Raw genomic sequence first — 26,266 nt, 5'->3', positions numbered from 1 at the left:
TAAAGCACTCCAATAGGCTTCCCACTCAGTCCTACTGCTGCTCTTATCAGATTTTATGTGATCACATCTTTAGACAATAAAATGTGTCACTGGTCAATTTGAAAAGCCCTCAAACCCGTGCGATTCATCAAATAATTAAACCACGCTTCTCTTCATGGCTGCACTCAGCTGCTGCTCGCTGCCTTCAGCAAAGAATTAAACTTCAGGTGAAAGTCAGTTGTCAAAGCCTCACAGCTTCATTGTGTCTGAGAGCAGCGAGTCTGGTCACTCTCTGCTGTCTCTCAGCCTCTTTTTAAGGAGACACTCGGACTCTCATTGCTGCTCAGCCGTTCCGTTTTTTGCTAACTTTTGAAAAAAAAAAAAAAAAAAAACCCAACATTTGGCTTTGGACGATTTTCCCCTGTTCAATCTCCACCTGTGTGTCCGGTGACGTTGCGCCGGTTACCGGGAGCTCTCCTCCATTCCCCGGGAGCGGCGGAGACGAGCGGGTCGCTTCCACGCCGAGTCTCCCGTTCCTGCGCCTCGTTAACATGTCCCGTTTTAAAGCGGATTTATTTGGCTGCAACAGGAGACATGACTGGCTGTTCTCGGTGGTATGAAGCACTGAAAACCAAGGTGAGAGGCTCAAACGGCCGAATTCTTTTGATTTCATTAATCTCCAACTGGATGGTGGGGCGCGTAAACTTTTGAAGCTTCGCTACGACGCGCGCCGAGTGGGTGGCCAAATTGTGCGTCGTGATTAGAGAAAGTAAGCCGACTATTTTGAGAACAGATGCTATTTTTTTAGGTTATCTTTGCGTGCTTTTTCATTCAGCACCGTTAGCTCTACCTTTTCCCGGTCACGGAAATGCACTCATCAACACAAGCGACATCTTATAGAGCTGGAAAAGAAATCAGGTGTAGCCTTGATGTTCTCTGTAGACTGTAGAGGAAAGATGCGTTTTGTACTTTGTTCTTCACAAACTGCCTTTTATTCAATTTCGTGCGTAATTCACTTGGTGTTTAAGTGGCACAAGGACGCGCGGTGGGCGCACAGAACCACAGCGGTAAGGGTTCTGGATTTCCACATCTAAATCGGAATGAATCAGTCATGCTCTGTGCTGATAACAACACACATGATTCCATTTGCGGATAACACGAAGACAGCGCTCCTGTCAAAAAATAGAATGTTCTTCTCACGCTGGATAACCCACCCGTCTGTCTTTATTCCTGCTTTAAAACCAACCTGGTGAAAAAACAAAACAGTCTGACTCTGTGAGGAGGTCTGCTTGACTTTTCTTCTCTTTCTGATAATAATTCTGAATATTACAGGCACTTTCACGGGTCAGGGTGATATATGCGGGGGTGATTATGGGCCTCTGTGGGCCTATTGAGGCTGGACACGCACTGTGGACATGGACACACTGAGCTGTGTAGAGGGTTGTCTAGCTGCTGCGAGGTTAACCTGCGCGCCAAGTGTCATGACCTGACTCCTTCTAACACCCCCTCTCTTCCTCCTCTGACTCACTGTGATTATCAACTAAAGGTGCGAGAAGACAGAGCACGCTGGAAGACATTTCTGCTTTTTAAAAATGTTTTATTTCTGCAGGCTAAAGGTAAAGCTGGAATTAATTTAAGCCATGCCGCCTCATCCAGTTTATCCACAGCAGATCTGGAAGTTCTGCTATTAAATTATCCTGAACTCATGTTCTTCTCCTGCTACATTTATCTAATTACCAATGATTAATTGGACTTTTAAATTGTATGACAGCTTCACTGACACCTAAATATTTTCATTATTCTGATTAGAATGTGCTCATTTATTAATTTAAACAACTCATTTAGTGGGGCAAGGATAGTAAAACCCGGAGAGATTTTGGAATTTTGGAACAATTACGCACCATTCTGAATAGTCCCAACCGACTCAAATAGTGCATTTGTTTTATTAAGTGCATATAAAGATGACTAATAAATAAAATCACGCACTAAATGTTGCATTCCAGCTTGTTCCTAACGGGTTTGGCACGTGTGGAGCCCGAAACACAAATGTAAAAAAATAAAACAAAACACTTTTTCTTCAAATATCCTAAGTGTCTGTTCACATTGCTGGCAGGTTTGCCTGTAATAATCGCCCAGAGTGCTTATTTTTCCTCCTTCTGTTTTGCCCGGATGCAATCGCCTTATTCCTGTGGGACTGTATTATTTGTTGGATAATTTAACGCGGTGAGGCGAGTCGGCTAAACTCCACCAAAAGAGGTTCAACTGCGGGCGATCCGCCTCCCTCCTGAGTTTCTTAACGGGTCCCGAAAGGGGATGGTGCGTGTCGAGGTCTGCGAGGAGGTGGGGGGCTGAGGGCGAGGTGCAGAAGGGGCTGGAGGGGTGGGGAGAACAACCATAGGTGTGCGTGTGTGTGGGGGAAACAAGCTGAGTGTGCGTCTCATCTAATAGAGCCTCGGAGCGCATTATCTTCCCCGTCATCTCCGTCTGGGCGGTTGGTGCTGCGCCGTGCGGGGAAGCGGCCAGGAGAGGACGCGTTGATGCGAGCGGATATTCTCAGCAGCTGAGACTAATTGGTGTGATTCATGTCCCTGTTGAGTGGCTGAAACCTATTCATAGCCGGGGAGAAGGCGAGAGAAAGAGGCGAGTGGGGGACCAAAAAAATCGCGCAGAGACCCGCACGCAGGAGTCTTTTGGAAAATGAAGGAATTCTAAACAGGTCGGAAATTAGGAGGAAGGCACGGCAGCAGGTCAAAGTTTTCTTTTCTCTTGCAGTAGTGGGGCTTTTCTTTCCTGCGGACATCACTGATTGACGCTGTGATGGAATGACACTTGGAGAGAAGATGATGGACACTTTGGCACCGGAGCTCCTGCTCAGAAATCCTCCCGTTTACACCCGGCGCGGTGCTGACCGAGCCCTCGGGACGGTGATCAGTCATTTGTTTTGAAGTGGCAGGAAAATCCTCCTCTTGATTGAAACAAGAGTGAGAGATGGTGCGCGCAGCGATTCCTCAGAGACTGACGTGCGCACTCATCACATTCCCGTTAAGGAGCGCATCTTAAAGAGCTTCATTCTTCATTCATGTTCATTCTGCTGCTCTGAACTTGTTGAACGGCGTTTAAGAGCAGTTGGGACAGGGAGCACCCGGTCCGAGAGGGGCTTTCCACAAATGTAAGTTTTCCCTTTGCTTGTAAAGTTTACTTTTTGTGCGTTGAATCGTAAATTCTACACTCCTCCTTCGATAAAGTTGGCTGCATTCATCTCTACCACAAACAGATGAGGAAAGGGAAATGTGTTGGGGTGGTTTTAACATTTCTAAGCAGCATTAACAACTTTTAAGGCAAGTGGAATCAAAGAACAACTCACTAGTAATTAGAAATGAGGCGACCTTGAATGCATCCAGAAGTTGACACAGTTTCCTCGGGTCATTTTTTAAAGGCGCCCCCTTGTGGAAATTACCAAATCGTTGTTTATCTATCATGCATAATTGCATTTGTGTCATGCTGCATCCAATTGGCCAGCCTTCAATACGTCATTATATTAACAGCCTGTTACAGTGAGATTGGTTTTGGTACATGGGTTCAGTGTTGTTTAATTCAAACATGCTTGATTTCATTGCACCTTTGAGCTTCTGGCAGCTCTGATATTGTTTGTCATGGTCAGAATCTGCACATGATTTCACTCTGGCCTTGCATTGTATAATACCTAACAGTTATTCCTTTAAATATATACTTACATCCATTGTCACAGTTACTCCTGGGTTCAGGGTTAAGCCAAATACTAACTGGATTTGAAGTTTACCGTGTCAAAAACCAGGTTGCAGCTGCTCACATGCAGATTTAACCACACTTGATCACGTTAGATTTTAATTTACAGCTCACACGTTCGCTCTCCAGTTATTTGGTGTGCTTTGTAATCGTCCGTTTTAATATTTTACTCGCTCCATGAAATAATAACAGGTAGTAATGAGTCATCTTTTGTGCGGCTAAAGCAGCTGTCGCTTTAAACCATGTGACTGCTCCAGCCTTTTCACAATATTGTCAGCTTGAGAGAGCTACCTGGGCAAGCACATTCTTTAGAGCTAAAGTGAATATTTTGAGTATCCAGACATGTCACTGTGGTTGCAGAATAATGTGCTAGCAGCCTTTTAGGAAAAGTGTCTTTAATAATGCATAAGGTGTTCCTGTGTCGCAAAGAGGAGGCATGCTTGGTGGCCGAGAGGAAGGGGAGGGGAGGGGATGAGGGAGGGTGGGGAGAGGCGTGATCTTGTCTCACTGTCTCATTGGGTGCCCTGTGCGCCGCTGTGTATGTGGTGCTGGAGTAACTGATGCCCGAGGGTGTTCAGCTCGACTTGGGGCAGCATCGCCACAGTCACCCTGTCAAAAGTGCTGCTCTCACACACACAGAGTGCATGAGGCAGCTTCGGCAGCTCGGCGGATGGAGGGAGGGTAGGGGGGATGGGGGTGGGAGGAGGGAGTGATAGAGGATTGTGGCAGATGCAGCTGGTGGAGGCGAGTGAGGCACGTCCTCGGCAGGCAGGGACTTGCACGCCTTCGGAGGCCTGACCTGTCTGGCTCCAGCTGATGCCGGCTTTGAGAGGAGGCTGCATCCGCGTCCTGCTACAGGAACCTTAGAGTTCAGGCAGCATCATTCAGTTTTCATTCCTTCTGTTGTTCTTTTTTTTTTCTTCACAAGGGTGGAAAAGCCTCGGAAACATGAGCAACCAAATTCTAAACTGATGAAATTCAGCGAGAGGCCTGTTACGGCTCAGACACACAGACGGGCATTTATCAAGCCAGAGGTGGAAAACAAGCCTGGTTCCTGCTAACCAAACAGCCAGACTGTTTCTCTAACCCCACAGCAGAACCTCAACTCTGAGCTCCTCTGGAACAGCCCACCCATCCCCAACGCACAGTCACTTAACCAGCTGTCAGCACTCCACCCATTTGCTAACCTGTCGTCATTATTAAAAGATCATAAGCCTGCCGATTGAAGGTGGTGACATTTTAAGAAGTGGAAAAGAGCGCTAAGTGATGGACCGACTCGGAGGCGAGCCCCAGGGATGCATTATGGGCGTGCTCACTGTTCCACGCGAACGCTGGCTGTCATGTTTGCAGGGCCATGCTCCACTCTCCGTATGTTTATTCATGAGGACAGCCGCCCTATTGGCAGGTTGTTAACAGGCAAGATTAGGGATTCTGGAAAGGCAGCCAGAGAAATCTGGTGAGTGGAGCACAGAGAGAAAGCAGGAGGCTTTTTTTTTTTTTCTGATGCCGGGCCAGCTTCTATCTTTATCTATCTTTCATCTGTTTCTGACTGTCTGCCCTCCTGTCTTTCTCCCCTTCTCTCTCCTACGCTCTTGTTTCTCTTTTGGTAAGGCGCTGGTGGGGAATGTGAAACAGGTGGAGTAAGAAAAGATGAAAGCAGGTAGTGACAGGACAGAAGCAGGGTCAGAAATTGCCCTTGAAAGTGCATAAAATGCGTGAAATTAAAAATGAAAGGCGGGAAAATCGCCCAGATATCAGTGGTAACCTTGTAATTATTCCACCTCACTCCGGCCTGAGCACAAGCTTTAGAGCTAAAATTTTAGTTTTTTTTAAGGACATTTATAATTCGTTAAATTGCTAAATAATGTGTCAGTTGTGTAAGTACTGCCCCCTGTGGGCCACCTCAGATTATTTGCGAGATTATGACCTGACAGCTCTTTCCTGTGTGGGCGAACGACCGAAATAAAAAAAAAAAAAAGTGCCTTTCTTTTAACAGAACAACAAAAGAAATGCGATCTGGAGCCGGTGAAAATGTTGGCACCCTACAGCCAACAGCAGGAGAAATGCTGAACCCACACAAACCACTGGTCAACAAAGAAGAAAGCGATCAATATGGGCAAAAATTGGAAAGTGGAAGGATGGGAAATAAAGCGGTTAAGAGCAGAGGGGAGGAAGAAACAAACTGAGTGTGTCATTGCTAGATTGAACCATAAACCTCAATAAAACCACCATTAAAACATCTTAAAGGCCTTGTAATAGCAGAACCATGAATGACATGTGCACCTATATGCGTTTTCAGGTTAAAATGAGAAAAAAAAAACATGTAAAAGACTAGGAATATGACAGAAAATGAGGGATTTGTTCCCCATTAGTGGGTTTAATGACATCCATGATTTACAAGTGGAGAGCAGCTCTGGGGACATGCGTGTAACATTTGCCTCGTGATTTAGAGAAACACTCAGTCATGCTCGAACGGTCTCGGGGATGAAATGCAAGCCGACACCGGGGGTTTGTCGGCCCCGGAGACGGGGCGAGCGGTCGGGTGCAAAAGGTGGCTGTTTGGGTGGGAGATGACCTCAGCAACCACACAACCCCGCCCCAGTTTAACCAGGCCTTGTGAAAGATTCATGTATTTAAATATAAAAAAAAGGAGGTCTGCAGCGGTGGCGGCCTGATACCTACGGTCCTCCTGTCGGTTCACAAAGCTGTGAGTGCACACCTCACAAAACTGGTCTGTGGTTTACCAGGTCTGTCAAACGAAGACCTGCGCTGATGTATTAAACCTGAAGCTGGCAACGGTGCAAGCTGTTTTCATGCAGAAAAACATGCAATATTTCCACCATGAATGTATTCATCTGAGGCCAAAATAGCCCCTAAAAACATTTAGACCAATATTACATTCTCCACTAGAATTTTCCATTATTTATTAAAAATAATTTAAAGGCCTAACATCCTCCTACATCTGTAAATATCTCTTATTTCCCTTGTTGCTACGTTTGGAAATTGCTGCTTTAACTTTTTGAGATAAAAAGCTTTATAATCCGCACGTATTTGGACAGTTTATTTTTATTCTTCGGGCTTTGTGTGTCTCCATATTCAGTTTGAAATAATAATAATAATGGATACGAGGTACACAGTCTCAGGTTTAGTCACTTTTAATATTTTGGAGAGAACATTTCGCTGTCAGTGGCAGTTTCTTGACAGGTGGTTTTCTCCCAGGTCTTCACTGCAGCCTCCTTCAGCTCTTGCGTTTTGGTCTCTTGGTCTTTAGTGTCGGCTGATTGACTCAGCCAGTTATGATATTCCACCTCTTCACCCTGAACAGCTCTTCGGTTGCTGTTTAGGGTCATTGTCTTGCTGGTGTGAGTCACTGGATGTAGGATGTGGGTAGAAGCTTGCCATTGGCTGCTCCTGTCAGCCAGCCTTCTGCTCTCCTTCGGCAATCTGTGTGTTGCCATTTTCAAGAGTCACTTCACTACAGGAATCGGCAGCCTCTGGGCTAGCAACCTACCATGCCACCATTGGAACTTTGAAAAGTTTGCCCAGTGATTGGAATCATGCTAGTTTCTTTTTCTGTGGAAGATCCATTTTAATGACAGTTCTCGACTCCTTACATGCAAATGTTTCACCACGATAATTCCTCCCTGTCATTATTTTGAGGCAACGCCAAAGCCACATCCTTTCCTTAGCTCCGTCCACAACAACTGGTTTACAGAAATACAAACAAGCCAGAGTGTTTTTCCACTCCAGCAGAATGCTACTGAGGTGCAGCCAGTCCATTATGTTCTGCAGAATGGTCTGGCTAAGAGACACTATTGTCTTTCTAAACATTGTCCAGTGAGTTGTAATGCATTGATTGTGAGCACACAGAATGCTCCTGTGTGTACCTCTGCATTCATCCTCTATATGCAGTAAAATCTTCAATAGATGTCAGTGTGCCACCTCCATTGGCAGCCATACGTTCCCAAACCGTTGCAGAAGCGCCACCATGTTTAACAGATGCAGGGGCGTTTTGTGTCATGAACAGTTCCTTTATTTTCTCCACACTTCCCTCTTCTGTCATTCAGATAAAGGTCGTTTTTTTTGTTTCATTATTTCACAAAAATTTTTTTTTTTCCTTCTGGATGTTTAGGTGAGCTGCAGGTGGCCTTTCTGCGTTGGAGATTTACCCGGGGTTTTCATCCTGTGGTGAATCCTCTGAGGTTCCGCTCGTGAAGTCTTCTCTTGCTTGTTGACAAGGAAAAGCGTCCGCTTACATTTTGGAGAGCCTCCCTGACTCGCTGTGTAGTCATAAAGAGACTTTTCTTTGCCATGAAAATGGTTTTCTGCTCATCCTGGAGACTTGTGCTCCTCAGTTTACCAGGTTGTTTACCATTTGTATTCATGTTCCAGAGCACAGCTGCTTGTTAAAAATACACCCAACAGCTGAGTTTCCCCTTGGATGTTTTTCTAATAGATATGTGGTTGTCTGACCCACATTATTATCTTCTTCACTTGGACGGTCAGCGCTTTACTCCTCCTACTGACCGACAACTTCACCTAAATGTAAATGACAGTTCTCAATCAGCTCTGAGCTACATGGGAGCTTCTCAGCTGTGATGTTTAATGGTGTATGAATGTGCAGTTTGATTTTTCACTTTCACCTGTGAAAGTGTCTCCCTGTGCTCCTCAATACAGTGAAGATGTGTATTTACTATAAGGATTAATTGATGTTTTCTTTTCAAAGCCAGTACCGATACCTATTATTGGTAATTGAGAAATAATGTCTCATTGTAGAAAAATGAAAATCTTACTGTCAAAATGAGATAAATCCCAACGCAAAATGTTAGTCAATGGCTAAAAATATATTTTCCATATCACGGAGTCCTTGTCTGCCGGTGTGGAGATCTGCACCAACACTGGCCCTGGAGTAGTGGTGGTCTGCACTCTCCCAACCACCACGTCTTTCCCCAGAGCCTTCACCTTCTTAAAAAAAACTTTTCTACAATTACACATTATTGTTCCAAGGCTGTTACTTGTATCATGTAATCAATCAACTATCAAATAGTGCTTTGGGCAGATAGAAAGAGGCTGCTTAAGTGCACAATTTTAAATTAATGTACATTTATTAAGATATGGTTAAAAATAAAGGCAGTGATAGTTGTGGAAAAATGCTATATATTTGCCTACATGGGCCAGTAATTGCAAATGACATATTATGGATTATTTAATGATGGGGAAGGGTAAATGTAGCTTTGTGAATTTTTAAGAAGGTGATTAAACAGTTTGTATCTTCAGGATTAATTTTCCTCTTTTTTTATGGTTTTGAAACTCTTGCACAGGTGAATAACAAAGTATAAAGTAGTTGAAAGCACTGTATTTCCCTTTCCACTCCCATCCATCCATCCATCCATCCATCCATCCATCCATCCATCCATCCATCCATCCATCCATCCATCCATCCATCCATCCATCCATCCATCCATCCATCCATCCATCCATCCATCCATCCATCCATCCATCCATCCATCCTCTATACACTGCTGGAGACTGGAGTCTATCCCAGCTGACATAGAGTGAACTCTAACCCTGGACAGGTCAACAGTCTGTCACAGGGCTACATATAGAGACAAACAATCGCACTCACATTCACACCTACGGACAATTTAGAATCATCAACTAACCTCAGCATGTTTTTGGACTGTGGGAGGAAGCTGGAGAAAACCTACACATGCACAGGAGAACATGCAAACTCCCAGGCTGGGACGTGAAACAAGGGATCTTGTAGCTGCAAGGCGATGGTGCTATCCACCGAGCCACTTTCCACTCCCGTTTTATTTTTATTTTAATATATTTATATATTCATTTTTCACATATTTTAAGATGTACCTAGTAGAAATGTTAGATAAATATACCTGCATAACCATTGATGCATCTCATAAGTATTTCTACTCACAATGATTTAGAAGGGAAAAAAAGCAATTTTTAAACTTTTAAATAATACATTTTTCTGAAAGTCACCCTCCCTCACACCCAGCGACCTCCCACTGTTGCTGAAAGTGTTTATCGCTCTGCGATGCAATATACATGGAAGAATTTCAGACTTCCTGCGAGTACGCCTCCTCTGATGTCTTCAGACCGTGATCGATGGTTGGAGGAAGCGGCCTGCCCTAAAATAAACCTTTTTCTCACTTAAAATGCACGTCCACACTTCTTCCATCTGCTCTCCTTTTTCTCTCCCTCACCTCGTCTCCTTGGGGCGACGGAGGGTTATAAGCAGGGAGTAATGAGAGGTAGGGGGCTGCTGTGTCCAGGATGGTGGGGTAATAATGACCCGGCTTTTGTGATCTCTATTGCTTGTTATCGAAGCCCTCGCCAGTGCTTGTTGTCTCATTACCCACGACTCTAACTGCTTTTTATCCAGGGGTTGCACGTGACGCATGCACACACACCTTCACACACACACACACACACACTCTGGCCCTCTCTTTACTCTCCTTCTAACACGGTAATATTATGTCTCTTAATGGGAACAGGGAGCTCTGTGCCAAGAGTTCCCCTGGATAATTGGCTGCTTCCTCACCTGCTGACATCTTCCCCATTGACATTCTTACATTTTACATTTAAGGTGCTTCATTTCTTCTCTCCACCATAACCTCTTCCTCCTCCCTCTGTCCTCTGACTTAACATTACTTGCTCTTGCATTTTTTTTGTGCTGATTTTACATTGTCTTTCTCGTTTGTCTGCTGCAAAATTTAATCCCGGTTTCCAAAGAAAGCCGCAGATAACGCTCGTCTCACTTCAAGGGATGGATTTTTCTTCTGTGCTGAAATGAATGCAATGAAAACTTTTATTTCATTTGAACAGGACATCTGCCACAAGAGGCTGTTTGTGAGATTTTTTTTCAGTTTGCATCCAATTTTGGAGAATATTTTGCATCCTAACATAATATGTTGGAATACTTAACCTATACCAGGTTTTTCAGTCGTATGAATGGATGTCCTGCCTTTGCTGCTTTCATGTACAGTATTTATGCTTTAATGCTACTGAAGCTTTGCCCCTGACCTTGGTAGTGCCTTAAAATGAGGATTTACACTCAATCCGATTGAAATGACTCTGAATGGCACAGCGTGGAACACAGCAACAGCCTATATCTGTCGTACTTTAGTACAGTGCATCCTATTTGCATTTTGAGAGGCAAATGCAAATTCCAGTATTGCCACACCACCATGTGTACATGTAAAATAGTGTGTAGTGTGCCTTTACATTGTTGCTGTTCAGTGCAGTCCCTTCATCTGTAAGTCACAGCTCCACATCGGCACATTTTATCACTGTCTGCATAATGAAGTAAATCATCTGGAAGTCACTTTACCTCATCTCTAGCCTCAAGTAGAGCACAAAATGTGAATGCAACTGCTATTTTAAATATAATTTTTTACATATGACACACTCTCACCTTACAAACATCACTTTATAATTGTGTCACAGCTTGTGCTCAGCTTCATTTTTGCCACTCCTTTATTTTTTACATGTCCCTATAAAGAATCACGTGTATATGGTGCGGTAATGTAATCCAATTTTACCAGTGTTATTTGCTATTCTTTCTTATTTAATTCTAATCTAATCTAATCTAATCCAATCTAATCTAATCATAAATAACAATCTGAACTAATTACCAGTATTTTTGAAACAAACAAGAACTCTGTCTACAGTGTACAGCAGGTCTAATTGATCATTAATGACTAGAGGGTGTTTTTGGGTAGCACACACATTCTGACTGATTAAGCAGCATGAAAATGTCCATAAGTCTGTCCTTTCCGTCTCCAGCTCTGGTCTCCATCCATCACTCTCAGTCGGGCTGCTGTTTGAAGGCAGGAAACCTTCACATGGCTGTGTCCACGGCCTTGGCCACCTGGCTCACTGCTGCTCTCCGCTCAGATATCGTAGCGCGTGCAGCTTGTGGACAATCTCATTTAAAAGACATTTTAGGTCAGTTTCGAAAGCTAAATTTAAAAACGCCAATAATATGAGCAGTGTGAGTTTTAGAAAAGGGCAGCCGGAAAATGAACACTGATTAGGCATTTCAAAAGAAGTGCTGGAGACAAAAGGAAATGCGAGGCCACGGCCTGCAATGGTTGGCAGTTATAAATGGATGTTATATACTCTATGAAGTAAATCACTGTATATGATATAGTGCTGTGGCTCCTGCAGTAGGCAGATCCACCACTTAAGAGACTGTTTTAAGACTTGAAAGCAGTCACAAGGTGATAATACAGGACTGTTTTGTGGTAAATTGCAAAGTGGGACAACATCAAGTTAGAGTGGCCACTTTATTCTAAGGGAAGCTCTCATGTTGCTATTGCTCACTCTATTGAATGGAAAATTAACGCTGCTGTAATTAAAAGTGCTATATTAATTATGGATCAGATAACTGCAGTAGTGCTCATTGTTTTCATTTTATAGCCTGAAAATTTGCTGTTTTGGTTCAGCCTCACTGATCATATCAGCACAGAAAGCCCTTGCAAAAAATAATGTGTTGCAAAAAAAATAAAAATAAAAAACTTTAAAAGCTTTAATGTACACCACCTGTCTGGCACCAAACAGCAGACAGCTAGCTGCTCACATGTGAACATATTGAAACATTAGCTGCTAAAGGGCTTTTTGGATATTGCTTTATTAGATTTTTATTGATCAGGTAGATGCAAAATGTTTGACAGCAGTTTTTCATACCTGATGTGTAATTAGGCGAAATATTTTGTCATTCTGGTGCAAAAAGCTGTCAGTTCAGGTTTAAATACATTTAATAAAGTACTAATTCAGGTGGAAGTTTGATGTTTGCTATCTCTGTTTGACTGAAAAAATAACCAGTATATTAGTAATAACAACACATACACAACAGTAGAGCCTCCCATGATCCCCTGCTGGTGCATCAATGACTGTAGTGCTCAATAGGAGCCATTTCAGTATCAGTGTAATACATCTGATACTGTTAACTTTTGTTTTTCAACTACTTAAGGCACAGGTATGTTCACTAAGTGCACAATTGATTGCAACTATACAATTCAATTCAATTCAATTCAGTATCTTTACTGTCATTGTAACCAAAGCAATGAAATTAAGTGCAATCTTAAAAGAAAACAATGCAAGTTAAAACAGAATTAAAAAAAAAAATGGTAATAAATATCACATAATTTAAAATATATCCTAAAAAAACACACATTTCAGATACACCCAACCAAACATCTACATTCAACAGATACTGCAAAATCCCTAATAGTGCAGTTGTATGTGCATATTCAGGATGGCTGAGAATTTACACAGACTTCATGGCAGTGTTTAAAGCATTGATCACTCCTTTCCTATCCCATGAAAGTTATCTTTTCTAAGAGAGCATTCCGCACCAGTGAATCTAAAAACATAACAGGGTAAACCTGGACTTTAGGCTTACATTGAACAGAACATCACTGTCTTCCAGTAGCAAAATTGAAACCTTTGCATTCAGTCAAACATTTTCTTGATCAAATCTTTTATGGGCCTTAAAATTGTGATTTTTATACATGAATGTATGCAGCTGAATATCTATGTGAATATGCATGTGTGTTAGATAATGTGTATGAATAAGGGTGATGTGTGTGCACAACTCAGATCAAACACATCATGCAACAACTTCCGGTTCTCATTTTCCTTCTTTATTTTCCTTGATTTACAAGATATGTAGCTTGTTGACGTGCAGACACCATGTGTGCACAGCAAAATAAGAGAGGAAACGAGAGAAACGCTGAAAAGGAAGACTTGGTTGCAGAGAAACACCAGTTTGGCTCCAGAAAGGATGACAAAAACAGATATTCTCTCAGCAGTACAACTAGTTTTTCTTACTATTTAAATCAGCACCACAAAGCTCTGTATAACGAGTGGAAAGCCAGATCTGAATGCCATCCAAAGCAGAAAAAACAGTGTTGGATGTCTGTGCCAACGTTACATCATGTAAGAAAGGTTCCAAATAGCTTTTTTTTTTTTTAGCTTTATTTAAATTCACTTTTTTATTGTGATGAAGATGCACTACAAAACCACCCCCCTCATTATAGAAATAGAGATTATTCCAGTCATGTGGTGACTATTGCTATATCCACTGTATGAATGCATTGTATCGATATGTGTAAGTACACTTTGCCACTCACTGCCTCTATATAAAAAGGTGCTATACAAATAAATTTGATTTGATTCAATATACCAGTACAGTAGTGTCATATTTCCCATTATATGCCTCCTAGATTGACTCCTCTGTTTTTTATTTTTTGTATCTTGTATGCTCTTTATCATCCCAGGCCATATGTGGTGGGGTGCTCGGGTTGTGTGAAGTGTGAGGACAGTGTAAGGGTTGTGGGGGGGCTGGTGAAAGCTGTAACACTGTAGACTTGATACCGCTGAGTGCGATGAGGGTGTGGTGTGAAAGCAGCAGGATAAGTTTACTCTGATGGCCTCACTTACTGATTTTCTGTGTTTTGATGGACAACAAACACCAATGTGGCACCCTATTCTCGCACCCATCCAACTTTCTCTTCTCACATGCACCTTTTATCCATGCTGTGGCCCCAGCTAATGTTCTCTGACTGTCAAATTCTATTCCCATAAGGGAGATATATTCAACCCCCCCCCCTTCTTCTGTTTCTCCACAGTGCCAGATCGTCACGCAGGACGAAGGCCATGACTGACAGCTGGGCGAGCTGAGGAGACCTGTCACTCATCTTCCTATCAGCGTGTCAGAGAGCTATCTCCTTCTCGCCTCCCCCCTCTTCCTCCTCCTTCTCCTCCACCGTCCTCCTCCCTCCCTCAGTCCTCTCCTCTTATCTTCTCAATGGGCTGGTAGCCTCACCATCCCTCACAGACATCCAGCGCTCCAGAAACCCAAAAAGGAGAGAAATCAGAAACACTTTTAAACCAACCTGTGCTCCACCTAAAGGGAGTCTGGCATGCCTCCTCACTCCAGCTGAGTAAGCTGCAGTAAGTGGAAGTAGAAGAGTGATCCCTTGTTTGTACCCCTCAGAAGGAGATACGGCTCCTCCAGAAGGAGCTGAGAGAGGATCAGTCATGCGTTTCCATTTAGCGTTGACGCTGCAGGCGCTATGGACTGGTGTTTGCCAGGCGGCCATGCAGCACTACCCTGCAGCCTGGGGCCACTACGATGTGTGCAAGTCCCAGGTTTACTCAGACGAAGGCTTAACCTGGGACTACATGGCGTGCCAGCCAGAGGCCGCAGACATGACCCAGTACCTGAAGGTCACCCTGGATCCTCCCAACATCACCTGTGGCGACCCTCCGGAAACATACTGTGCCCTGGTGAGTAAAAGTAAAGTCATCTTTGAAAAAGTTTTCCACCTTGTAAGAAAAGAAAAACTAACAAACAAACAAGGAAGCTTTCTTATCTGTTGCTGTGTATCATGTATCTACTCAGCTTGTTCTGACCCCACAGCCGTGACAGACACTTTTAAAAGCCTGTGTGCCTCAGACACATTGCGGTGGCTGAAGAAATGGAGGTTTGTGCCCATTGACGTCATGTTCTACTGTTTAGAGAGCTGCTTCTCGGTGTGCACTGCAAACACCGTCTGATGTGCTGTTGACGGTGCAGAAAACACTGTGTCTTCAATGTGACTTATCACTGAATGCACACACACTCACCTCACTTCCCCCCCACCCCCCACACACACCAGAGTCACATAAAAATATAGTTTACTCAGTTGTTCTGAATTCAAAGGGAAAAAGACGTCCCAGTACAGCTTTAATGTAGCGCCAATGTTTGTCTGCTAGCAGCATTGGATGAGCGAGCGGCCTAAAAATTCAAACAATCTCTGGGTGAAATAGTGCACACAGGTGGACTAAAAATACAACAGCCTGTATGAGAACTTAAGTGGAGCATTATTTTCAGTGCAAATGCACAAGGGCATTGTTCCCCTTGCACTGAGCAGCACCTTTATCCAAGTGTTCACTGCTTTGGTTTTTGAAGTAAACATTGGGGCCAACATAATAATTGGCACTGATCACCCTTAAAATGTTCATTTGTGGAATCGAGCGCCCAATTTTGAGACTAGACACAGCTGTTTTGAAGTGAAGCATATATGCCGTCCTGTGAAAAATGAATCTGCTAGTTTCCTGATACTGTACAGCGCACCTGCTGACCACTACCTCCATTTTTTAGACATACTAGCTGTGTGGTAACACATTGTATCATCATCCAGTTGGTCGGATGGATAGTCAGACCACAAAATCCTCTTCCAAAAAATATAGAGCATCAAACAATTTATAGCATTCTGGCAAATTTTGCTGCATATGTATATATAATGGAATATACTACAAAGAGGCTTTCGGTAGTATGTTCTGCTTTCAGATAGTTTATTCTTTTTTGTAGCTCAGCTTCTCTCATTTATTGTTATCCCTGCTGAGCCAACACACATAAGCTGGATTTACTCATCTGTCCTCTTATGTGTCTTTTCTTTGGTCTTTAAATGTGTATATGGCACCTTTTTACATCAATGATGAATTAATTTAATTCAGTAAATTCATTTTAAACAAGAAAAGCACTCAGAGAGTGCAGTACTCCAGGAAAGCTGCTCAGTTTTATCATTTCTGACGCCTGAAATCTTGAAAAAATTTGTGGCAGAAATCACAGCACCATAGAATGTGGCCATTTGTTATAGATGTACCTTCAAACAAAATGACTTTGCGCTGCGCACAGCCGTGTGTTATGCATGTGTGCATTATGTACGGATGCAGAATTGCGTGATCTAAATATGTAGTGGGCGGCGGGAATTGATGGGACTCAGAAACACCCCCACAATTTAATCAGTTGTTCCTTGTATCATTTCCAATGGATGAGTCCCAATAAGTCCGTAGCGGCGGATTTGTAGGAGGATCACAATCATGTGATCGTCAGCAGGCAACTGACAGAGTGCTCACTTGTTGTCATAGTTACAATGACTCCATGCCGCTATCTCGCAATGACACAGAGACCTTTAACAAATCCGTGATCCAGACTATAAGATGCATCATTGCCAAAATCTAATCACTTGGTCCTTGTTCACTTCTGACCTTCCCTAAGATTTCATCCAAATCTGTTGGTCCATTTTTGAGTAATGTTGCTACCAGACAGACAAATCCTATTTAAGAAGGGCTGATCTAGAAAAAAATTATCCTTGCTTTTATTACATGGCGCTTGGACTACTGTAACTTCCTGTACATCAGCATTGGCCAGTCAGAACTCAACTGTCTGCAGCTTGTTGAGAATGCAGCAGCTGGTCTCCTAACCAGGACAAAGAAACATGAGCACATAGCGCCGGTGCTTTCCTCACTTCACTGGCTTCCGGTTAGGCTCAGGATTGATTTTAAGATTCTTCTATTTGTTTTTAAGTCTTTGAATGGACTGGTTCCAGAATATTTATCTGACCTTGTTAAGGTGCATCAACCTTCTAGAGCCCTTAGGTGAGCTGACCAGATGGTCTTGGACGTTCCTCGATACCTCATGAAAAGTAGAGGAGATGGAGCCTTTGCAGTTGTGCCTCCCACGCTGTGGAACGCATTGCCCCTCTCTGTGCAGTCTGCGAATAGCCTCTCCATTTTAAAAACACGTCTTAAGATCCACTTGTTCACCTGGCCTTTGGCTGAGCAGAGTCACCCTTAATGGATCTTTTATCTGTTTTATTTCACTGTCTTATTGTTTTGCTTTTTTGTTTTCTTATTGTTGATAATTTATTTTACTGTAAAGCACTGTGGTTGGCCATAGGCCTTTTTAAATGTGCTATATAAATAAATCTGACATTGACACTGACATTGACAAACAGATGGACAGACAGACAAATGTGCACTGATTGAGGGCAAATGCATGTGTTCTAAATATTGAGGGATACATACATATGCATTGTAAGGTTCAAGTTTTAACAATTTTATTTACTGTAAAACATCCTTGCCTGTCTCAGCTGTACCTAGTAATCAGTATCTTAACATAACATGTCCAGCTGAGATGATGAACATGTTCAACATTGTCCCTACATATTACAGCCTCCCAGTGATTGTGATACAGTGGTATTTTCAACACAGATTTCATGGAGAGGTTAAATCATCATTGCACTGTTCTATTTAGAGAGAGAAAGAGTGTTAATATCTTTTTTGGATGACAAAATAGCTCCAATTAGCTTGTTTAACTCTAAAGTTGTTGTTTAACTAAAGTTGTTCTCTGACCAAAAACACTTAACTTCAAAGGGTAGTTTTAGAAGAAAATCAACCAATTAGCTTGTTTTCTGTTTAATTTTAGAAAAATAACGCACATGGGTTGCTGAATCACAGAACGAAACTGACACATAACATTACTGCTCACTGGTAAAATTATGATGATTTTAAAGTGTAGGATGAGATGCATTTTCTATGTAAACAGCACAAGAAAAAGCAGTGATTAGTTAATTGGTCTACCCTTTTAAGTTTTCTGTGACGCTGTTGATTCTGCAAATGATATTGCAATCATGAAAATCACGAATTCCTGGTGGAGTTGAAAAGAAAACAAGCAAAAGTTGCATATTAGGTTAAGTATTTAATTAGCGCAACACCCTCCTACTTATTTTGGGTCTTTTTCACTTTGAAACTCACAGCTGGTCGCCTCGGATTAACGCTAAATGATGAATCCATTTTGGGCCGGCGTGTATTTCCAAATCATCAAAGATTCTCTCAGAACAAATGCACTCTTCAATGGCTTCAAGAGCTCTTTAGATAAATAGTGAGATGTTCCAGGAAAAGTAGTAACTTGAGGGGTATAAATAGACAGTCACCATCAGCAGAAAGTCAGCTGAGAGGAGAGACAGCGGAACAGAGAGGGATTAACAAAACACAGATGACAAAGACAGTGAGAGAATGATCAAGAGAGAAGCAGGAAGGAGCGAACATGAGGGAGACACAGACTCAGAGGACTATGTGCAACGCATATGATGACTGAAGAACTAATATCTGCAGCGCAGGGAGGGATGGAGGCTCTGAAATGTGAATAATTCAACATGTTTTGTAGCTAATGTGTTTTATTCATAGGACACAGTATTCAGCCCAACGTCTCTCAGGCACTTTTGAAAAATGCTGACTCCTGTGATCGGCTCACTCCAAGGTTGGTTGAAGGCAAAGTGAGTTAGAAGGTGTGGGAAGCCTATGTGGGCGGTCGCCGTCAACATGCAGTCTCCCTCCATTTTCCCCGCGGGCAGCTCCGTGACCTCCGATTGATCCACATTTGAACCTGAAGTGTTTCTGATTTGCTTTGTAGCAGCTGTGTTGTGGATAAATCGTCAGCGGTCATCCGTGTCGGATGCTTCAGAGGAGCTGTTCTATTTCTGGACGCACAGTTGAAACCGAGTTTATAATTATTATTGCCAGCCTTTTAACAGTCTGATGATCGCTTATTGAATTAGCAGGAGTTTGCGCCACGCTGTCGCCCTCATGTCTCCGGCAGTCAATGTGATAGGAGTGCTTCAATTAAACAGGCAGTGGTTAGCTCCCACATAACCATTTCCTCCCTCTGCTGTACTGTACTAATCACAAATCACACAAGCATCAGTGAAACATGACCCCTGCCGCTTACCATAGAGTCCAATTCTCTGCAATTGGTTTATGTTTACCCCAGGCAGTAACGTGGCTCCAAATCAACATCAGAACAATCATCATTGATATTTCAGCTACTCCGGCTGCCGATACGCTGCTGCAATGCCAATAGTGGTTTGTATCATAAGTCAGATCATTGCAGATTCGGGGCAATTATCATTAGAGCGCGTTATCGGAGAATTTCATCTCTCTGGTAATTGATTTTGCGCTCGTAGAGGCGGGTGTATTTTAAAGCCTCGTGTCTGCTTCCTGGAGTGCTGAAGGTAACAGACACCAAAGCCTGACAAGAGCAGAGAGAGACGGGGAGAGATGCAGCAGCTCCAGGGCGTGGTGCTTATATGAGCATAGTTATCTCAGGTTGCGGCCTTCATCCCAGGGTCACAGATAAAGAAAGACGGCATCACACACAGCACACTAGCACAGACACACACCACTCTCCCCAGTAAAGACTTTTTATTCTCCTTCTAGCCCAGTGACCTTTTCAATAGCAATAAGCTGGCATTCACTGAACTCTGGCACATGAATCTGCCATCATATAAGGTTTCACTGTCCCCTCCAGTTAGACTCAGACTGGCCTTTAAAAGCCTGGACAGCTCTCACAGCTTCAAACAGCTGATGATTGAGTTAGTGAAGGATTCAAGAGAGCAGCTTTGAGTTCATACTAAATTGATGCATCATTGCCAAAGTCGCTGATTCGTGTTAACCAACTTGTATAAAAAGATGCACTTAAAGCTCTGATTATTGTGTTTTTTTTTTTTCAGAAAATCCTAAACCCTAGAAAAATAAAGAAGTCACATAATCACAAAACCATTGCAAGTAAAACATTTAGATGCATCTTTGTTGTTGAGATAAAATAAGAAGTAGTTGCACCTCTTCTTTGTTGAGCCCTCATATCATACTAAAGGACACTCGAGGGAATTACCTGTTTCTGATTTACTTGACTGCAGAGATTTTGAGGTTTAAAATGACCGTTCAACCACTGCAACACTTAACAGCCAGCACGACGTTGCATCATGTGCTGGTTCTTCTTTGATGCACACGGCATTAAACATAAAGGAATCTCCAATATTGGTGTTGCTCCATAATTTAAACCACATGCTTGGTTGTGTGTCTGTGTGTGTGTCTGTGGATGTTCTTCTGTATTCCCGTGCAAGTACTGTACGTCTCTATCTGTGCCATCAATTTACAACCAGGAAGTGCTGATGAATGCTGAAACCTGAGTCCCGGCAGGCTGGTGCATTTCATAGCCAATCAAATCTAAATGAGGAAACGAAGGGGATTGTTAAGAGGTGCTGCAGCCTGTGGCTTTTTCTCATTTTAGTCTCAATAAGAGGACTTTAATGCTTTGCCATAATAAGAGGAGGTAGATCACAAATAGTGTCTTAATTAATCTGCTTGGCTAATGAGAAAACCGATTTAAGCTTTTAAAAGTGAACTTTTCAACCAAGCTGCTAGATGAGGCAGCCCTGTTGGAGTATGTGCTATTTTATTCACAATAAAATTTTGAGCATATTTTTGTTTTTCAGTAAAAATTCTGTTATAAAGCTGTGTGCGCATGTTTGAATACCTGTATTTGATGGAATGATGGGAATGTTTTGGTTCATTATCTACTTTTTTCATTCGATATTACTTCATGCTAAAGTATATATGAGGGATTTATTCTGCAGCACACCTGTGAGCTAAATACAGTGAACCGACAGAGTTCAGTGTCATATGCTTATTTTCAGCCTTGTGTTTTGTTCATTAAACAGTTTATCAGTTAACTTTAATGAACAAAACACTAACTTGTTTAACAGGTGTGTTCTTTTAAAAATATTCAATATATGAAGAACTTATCCCATTTAACTCACCCCTGTTTTTACCTCAGTAGATGGTACCTTCCAGTTTAATTCTGGCTGACTGAGCAGTGCTACTCACGTCTCTGTAGTGGTAGAAAAAGTTATAGGCCATGGGACAATTCTGCCTTTTGTTTGTGGTTTTCAACTTCAGCTTCAATATGGTTTACTTCGACTTTGCCACAGTTTAAGGTTGTGTTTGTTAATAAAACTGCCCCCTTTTTGCACGAACATCTATTATTAAAAATTTACATTCCCTCATCTCTTTGAAAGACTCCCAAACCGCCATCTAATTAAAAAGCATCATATAAAAGTATCAGAAATTAAATACAGGCTTCAGTCACAGGATTAAGATTCACAAGGTGTGTTTAAAGTTGGGCTCCCTCTATGGGAGTTTTAAAATCCTTACAGATTTTCAAATCTGGTTGCATCAAGCATATAAGAAAAAAAGCTTCACAAATAGTCTTCTCTTTAATCTTCAACATGCGTGTGGCTAGGAGGTGAGATTTCAGCTTTACAGTGTTAATATCTGTAGGTAGTGTTAGCCTCCCTCAAGGGCGCGACTGTTTAGGTTGCTAGTGGAGTTATCAGCCATCCACATTTTCAGTCTTGAATCTCAAACATGGTTGATATTATCAGGGAATCCTCAAGGAGTCAGCGAACAGCGCAGGAGGGTGAAAACTGGAACTATAAACCTCTGATATTAGCAAACAATGTGAGCTAAAGATCAGTTCAGACCAATATCCCAGACTGGATTTCATTTCATCGTATTATTCGGAGGGGTGAAGCCAAGATAAAGATGCTTACATATTAGATATGATTGCTCTGTACCGTGCCTGAGTAGGATTTGTCTCCTCTCTGACTCCACCACTGGTCAGTGTCTATATCTACATACCTGCTGCTGTTTTTGGTTTACCCGCATGGACAAGGAGGGCTCTCAATATGTACGTATACGCAGATTTCTGGGGAGATAGATGGTGCAGAGAACTGCTTTTTTATGTTTGAAGAAGTCAGTCAAGACATTCATGTAATTACCATATATCCTCACAAAAGGCACACTTCCCAATTGTCTACTGCACCCGACTACACCTCTTCCATACCATGCATGGGTACAGTAGTCAGCTTTCTACTCCAGTTTATTCAAGTTTGATGCCAAGTGTGAAAAAACTGCCCCTTCAACAAGCAACAGTCATGATGCCACTTTTCATGGGAAGCTTAATATCCCACTGAAACCCCTTACAGGAGCTTTTCTAGGTGTGTTAGCCAATGCATGCAAGTCAGGAGTGCTGTGGGATCCCATGGGTTTACATTGCGGTATACAAATCTGACCTTTCCCTGAGCTTATCCTGATTAGAGGTTTCACATAGACAAAGCGTTTTAACTCCCCCGTACCCTCCCCTCCACCCCCCCTCCCAGTCTGACACACTGTGCCGCTTCTCGACAGTCTCCACACTGACATTTCCTTGAGAAACGAATGCGCTGTCAGCAGCAATATGTCTCATTTCATAGCACAACACGCAGTGAATGAAAGGGTTAGAGGGGGATGAGACTGAGAGAAAAGAGACGGCAGCTTTTTAGCTGGGCTACAGCGTTGTCACATTTTCTCTCATAAACTTGTTTATATTGGCACTTTTGTGAGGGGTTGAGATTGCAAGAACAAGCACAAATGTGGCTTTTTCACTTCTGCTGATTAGTCTAAAAAGGTTCAGATTCCAGGAATGGAGCAATTAAACAGCACTGAATAAGTAATCGCTCATTCAATAGAACTGTTTAACATCAGACGATTAAGTATCTGCTTTCATTCCAGTCCAAACAAAATCAAAGGTTTACTGAAAATCATGTCAGAGGCACGCAACACGGACCAAAACAAGCAAAAAGGAAAAGTGATTGTTCCTGTGTTTGATCAGTGATGGTTATCTGGAGTGTCAAATGAAACTGGAGTTATTATTTTTGCATAATTCACTAACAGGCAGCATTTGAGACTTGGTTGGATTTTCGCGCTCGATTTTAATCTGAGCTCAAGGGAATTCTGCCTCTTTTATGTCATTAATTGTCTAATCAGCACTCAACAAACAACTTGAAGTTAAGGTAGCACACACTACAGTGTACATTCCTAATTATGCTTGACTTGATTGTACTCTTCATGAGCAGAGCCGTTTTTATCATCAAGAGCCACAAAATACACAAGCTGAAAGCTGCCGTCACTGATGGAGCCAGTAGATGTAGTAAACGCTCCAATGATCAGTCAGCATCAGTTTCATTATGATGTGAAGATGGGATGCATTGTCATACATAAAAGTAAACTGAATATTTTTGGATTCAGGACAAAACAAGACATTTGAAGTAATCATTTTGGACTGAGGCAAATAACAAAGGGTATTTTTCACTCCTTTCTAGAATGACTGATTAATTCATATGCATAATAAACACAATAATCAATAATATTAATTGCTAGCTGTCAGCCTGCTGCCATAGGTACTGGAGCTTCCAAATTACCCCAAAAATATAAGGTGCTGATGACTTTAGGCTGTATTACATGGCCAAAAAATAGTGAAATGTTGGGAAAACAGCTTTTACTTTCAGCAATGTGTTTGTGTGTACATTGATTTTATTAGCTGCAAGCAGGTAAGATTTCACTGCCTGTCTATTAAAACAGCTTCCTGTTTATAATAATCTGGATAATGCTCTCTTGTCTTGCTTGTTTTTGACATATACAAAATATGGTAGCTGGATTGGACAAGAGATTCGAAAAGATTCATTCGTTTTATGGTTTATATGGAAGTTAAGGTTTTTTAAGTGCATAAATACATCTTTCTAGAGAGATTATCAAGCACAAAAGAAGTGAGTTGATCTGTCCTTTCTCAAACTTTGTGAGCCCTGAAGCCGTTGGACTTCTGCTCCCCGTTTCACTGTTGTCCTTTCAACGTCCCTGCTCTGTGCTTAACTAAATGGAGAAAAAAAGGGCTCAAAATTGCTCATTGTGTCATGACTTTCTGACAGTTCTGACTGTGACTGCAATGCAAAATCACTGCACGGACCAAGACTTTTGCATAAGATGATATAACATAGAGCCAGATATGTCTTTAAAAACTCTGCCACTAAAGGGCCTGTTGCTTCTTAGTCCCACAATAATTAAAGCTGCAGTTGGCAAAAATATGGTTTATTCTAAACCCCTCCCACCACATGAGCATGCACTTAAAACATGCAAAGATAGTCAAGCACATTGTCGTGACTATTTTGAGGCTTCCCCAGTATTCAAACCCAACTCTCCAAATTGCAAGTTCTCCATCTAATCAATTGCGCCACCACATGATGATTTAATTGCGGACTTGAATTTACTCTTTTACACGATCTGTGTGGAAAGACCTGTGATTGGCTAAGATCTCCTGTCATCGACTAGAAAGCAGGGCCAAAAGGAGATATAGAATTCTAGTTTCTCTCTCAGACCAATTCAATTGCAATATGCTGGAAGTTAGAATGCAGTTATTGCCCAGTGATGCCAAAAATGACTGCCTGCCCCAATTCAAAGCATTTTTAACAACTTTTTGAACATTGCCATTCTTAAGACTAATCTGTACAGTCTTACTCTGAGCAGGGTTTTAAATGTTTTGTTGTCCATTGTACAATGTGTTTAAATTGAATAAGTTCTTTATGTTAAATATACACGACATATGATTAAAGAGATTACCACTAGTGGGGTTCTACTGTGGGTCCTCCAGGTTTAACCACCAAACCACTGTGTTTAAACACTTTTCCTCCCAATGTTCCCCTCATCTGAACCCAGCAGTATTACAACCTTTCATTGTGTAGCTTGATACATTCACCTGAAACTCTACCAGGGCAGAGAGAATAGGTCGGACATCATCCAGCCCAGCAGAGAACTGTCAGACAGTCAGGCTGTATCTCCCTGACCAATGGGAAGGTTATAGACACCGCAGTCACAGGAAAAACTCATCATATTCTCTCCGACACTTCCTGCACCATAAACTTTGCATGAGCGTCGAGCACTGTCTGAATTTTCATCATTTTCTTATTTCCTCCAACCGCTCATTCTTCCAGGCCTTCGAGCGCCAACACAAACACAGGCTTGTCAGCCAGCCCGGGCCGACCTCAAGAGAAGTCCATTAAACAGGTGTTGGCAGAAAATCCCACACTTTCTGTTACGGGCATGTTGTGGCTCAGCCTTGCATTGACTGAGCAAGACTGAGCAAAGAAACATCCTGCCACACTTATTCTTCTATCTTGTGATCTGATTTCATTCAAGGTTTTTATTTGTCTGTGTGTGTTATATCTGCTCTGTTGTGAATTTGATGATGTGTATTGGGTTTTCTTTTGTCAGCTTTGTCAGTTATGATACTTTGGATGACATTATTAGAGACAAAGTGATTTGATAAAATGTGTAAATGCATTGCTTTGCTGCACTCTTGTTTTGCCATGTTTCCAGAGTGTCTTTTCTCTTGCTATTGCTATTTCTATTGCAAGATACTATAGTGTTACCCTTCTTGTCCCATCAGATGAACAGCCTGAATTAGCTGCTTTTGTTGTGTTTTTGTTGAAGCTGGCTGCAAAGTGGAACCACACTTAAAATACAATAACAGCTGTAGTCCAATCAGTTGTATTTTTATGATACTGGATTTTTCAGTGAGTTGACTTGTCATTAGTGTTTTTCTGCAATTAAATGGGAGATGTTGTCAACTCTGAATTACCGTTAGACAGCTGATGTGAAGCAGTTTTCCATACTCATTTGTGTGCATTCATGAAATGACATGACGTTAAAGTGGCATATACTTGGACGAGCAAAAGTTACACTAACGTTACACTTATTTATTTCTATGGCTGTGTCTGAAACCACAACTGGGTTTACTCATTGACTCTTCCCTTCATAATCTACATGAATGATAAGCTGTTGAGGATGCAAGTTTTCACAAGGAAGATGCATTTTGTACCACAGTCTATTTTCAAAATATTATATGCAACCATTAAATACATCTTCTGATTAAAATCAAGGAAAATCAAGATTTTCACCTTGTTAACATGTCCATATGGTGTCACACTACACCTGCCGATACAGTAGTGAGCTGTCA

General features: G+C 42.1%; 1 protein-coding gene across 11 annotated transcripts in view; it reads left to right on the top strand.

Annotated features, from left to right (window-relative positions):
• Positions 1-257: 257 nt before the first annotated feature.
• The window catches only part of ntng1a (netrin g1a), a 123,020-nt gene continuing 97,011 nt past the window's right edge, over positions 258-26,266 (top strand). For 2 of the 11 annotated variants that reach the window (XM_055007079.1, XM_055007078.1), the window contains exons 1-2: positions 259-615; positions 14,400-15,060. In XM_055007079.1, coding sequence (XP_054863054.1) covers positions 14,812-15,060 — 249 coding nt within the window. In that variant the 5' untranslated portion in view covers positions 259-615; positions 14,400-14,811. Of the gene's footprint in view, positions 616-2,351; positions 3,149-14,399; positions 15,061-26,266 lie in introns of those variants that run through there. The other 9 variants (XM_055007081.1, XM_055007080.1, XM_023280769.3 and 6 more) reach the window with 8 other exon arrangements.

The sequence above is a fragment of the Amphiprion ocellaris genome, chromosome 22, assembly GCF_022539595.1.
Source record: "Amphiprion ocellaris isolate individual 3 ecotype Okinawa chromosome 22, ASM2253959v1, whole genome shotgun sequence".
Taxonomy (NCBI): Eukaryota; Metazoa; Chordata; class Actinopteri; family Pomacentridae; genus Amphiprion; species Amphiprion ocellaris.
The sequence above is the reverse complement of the archived record's forward strand: the minus strand, read 5'-3'. Positions and strand labels throughout refer to the sequence as shown.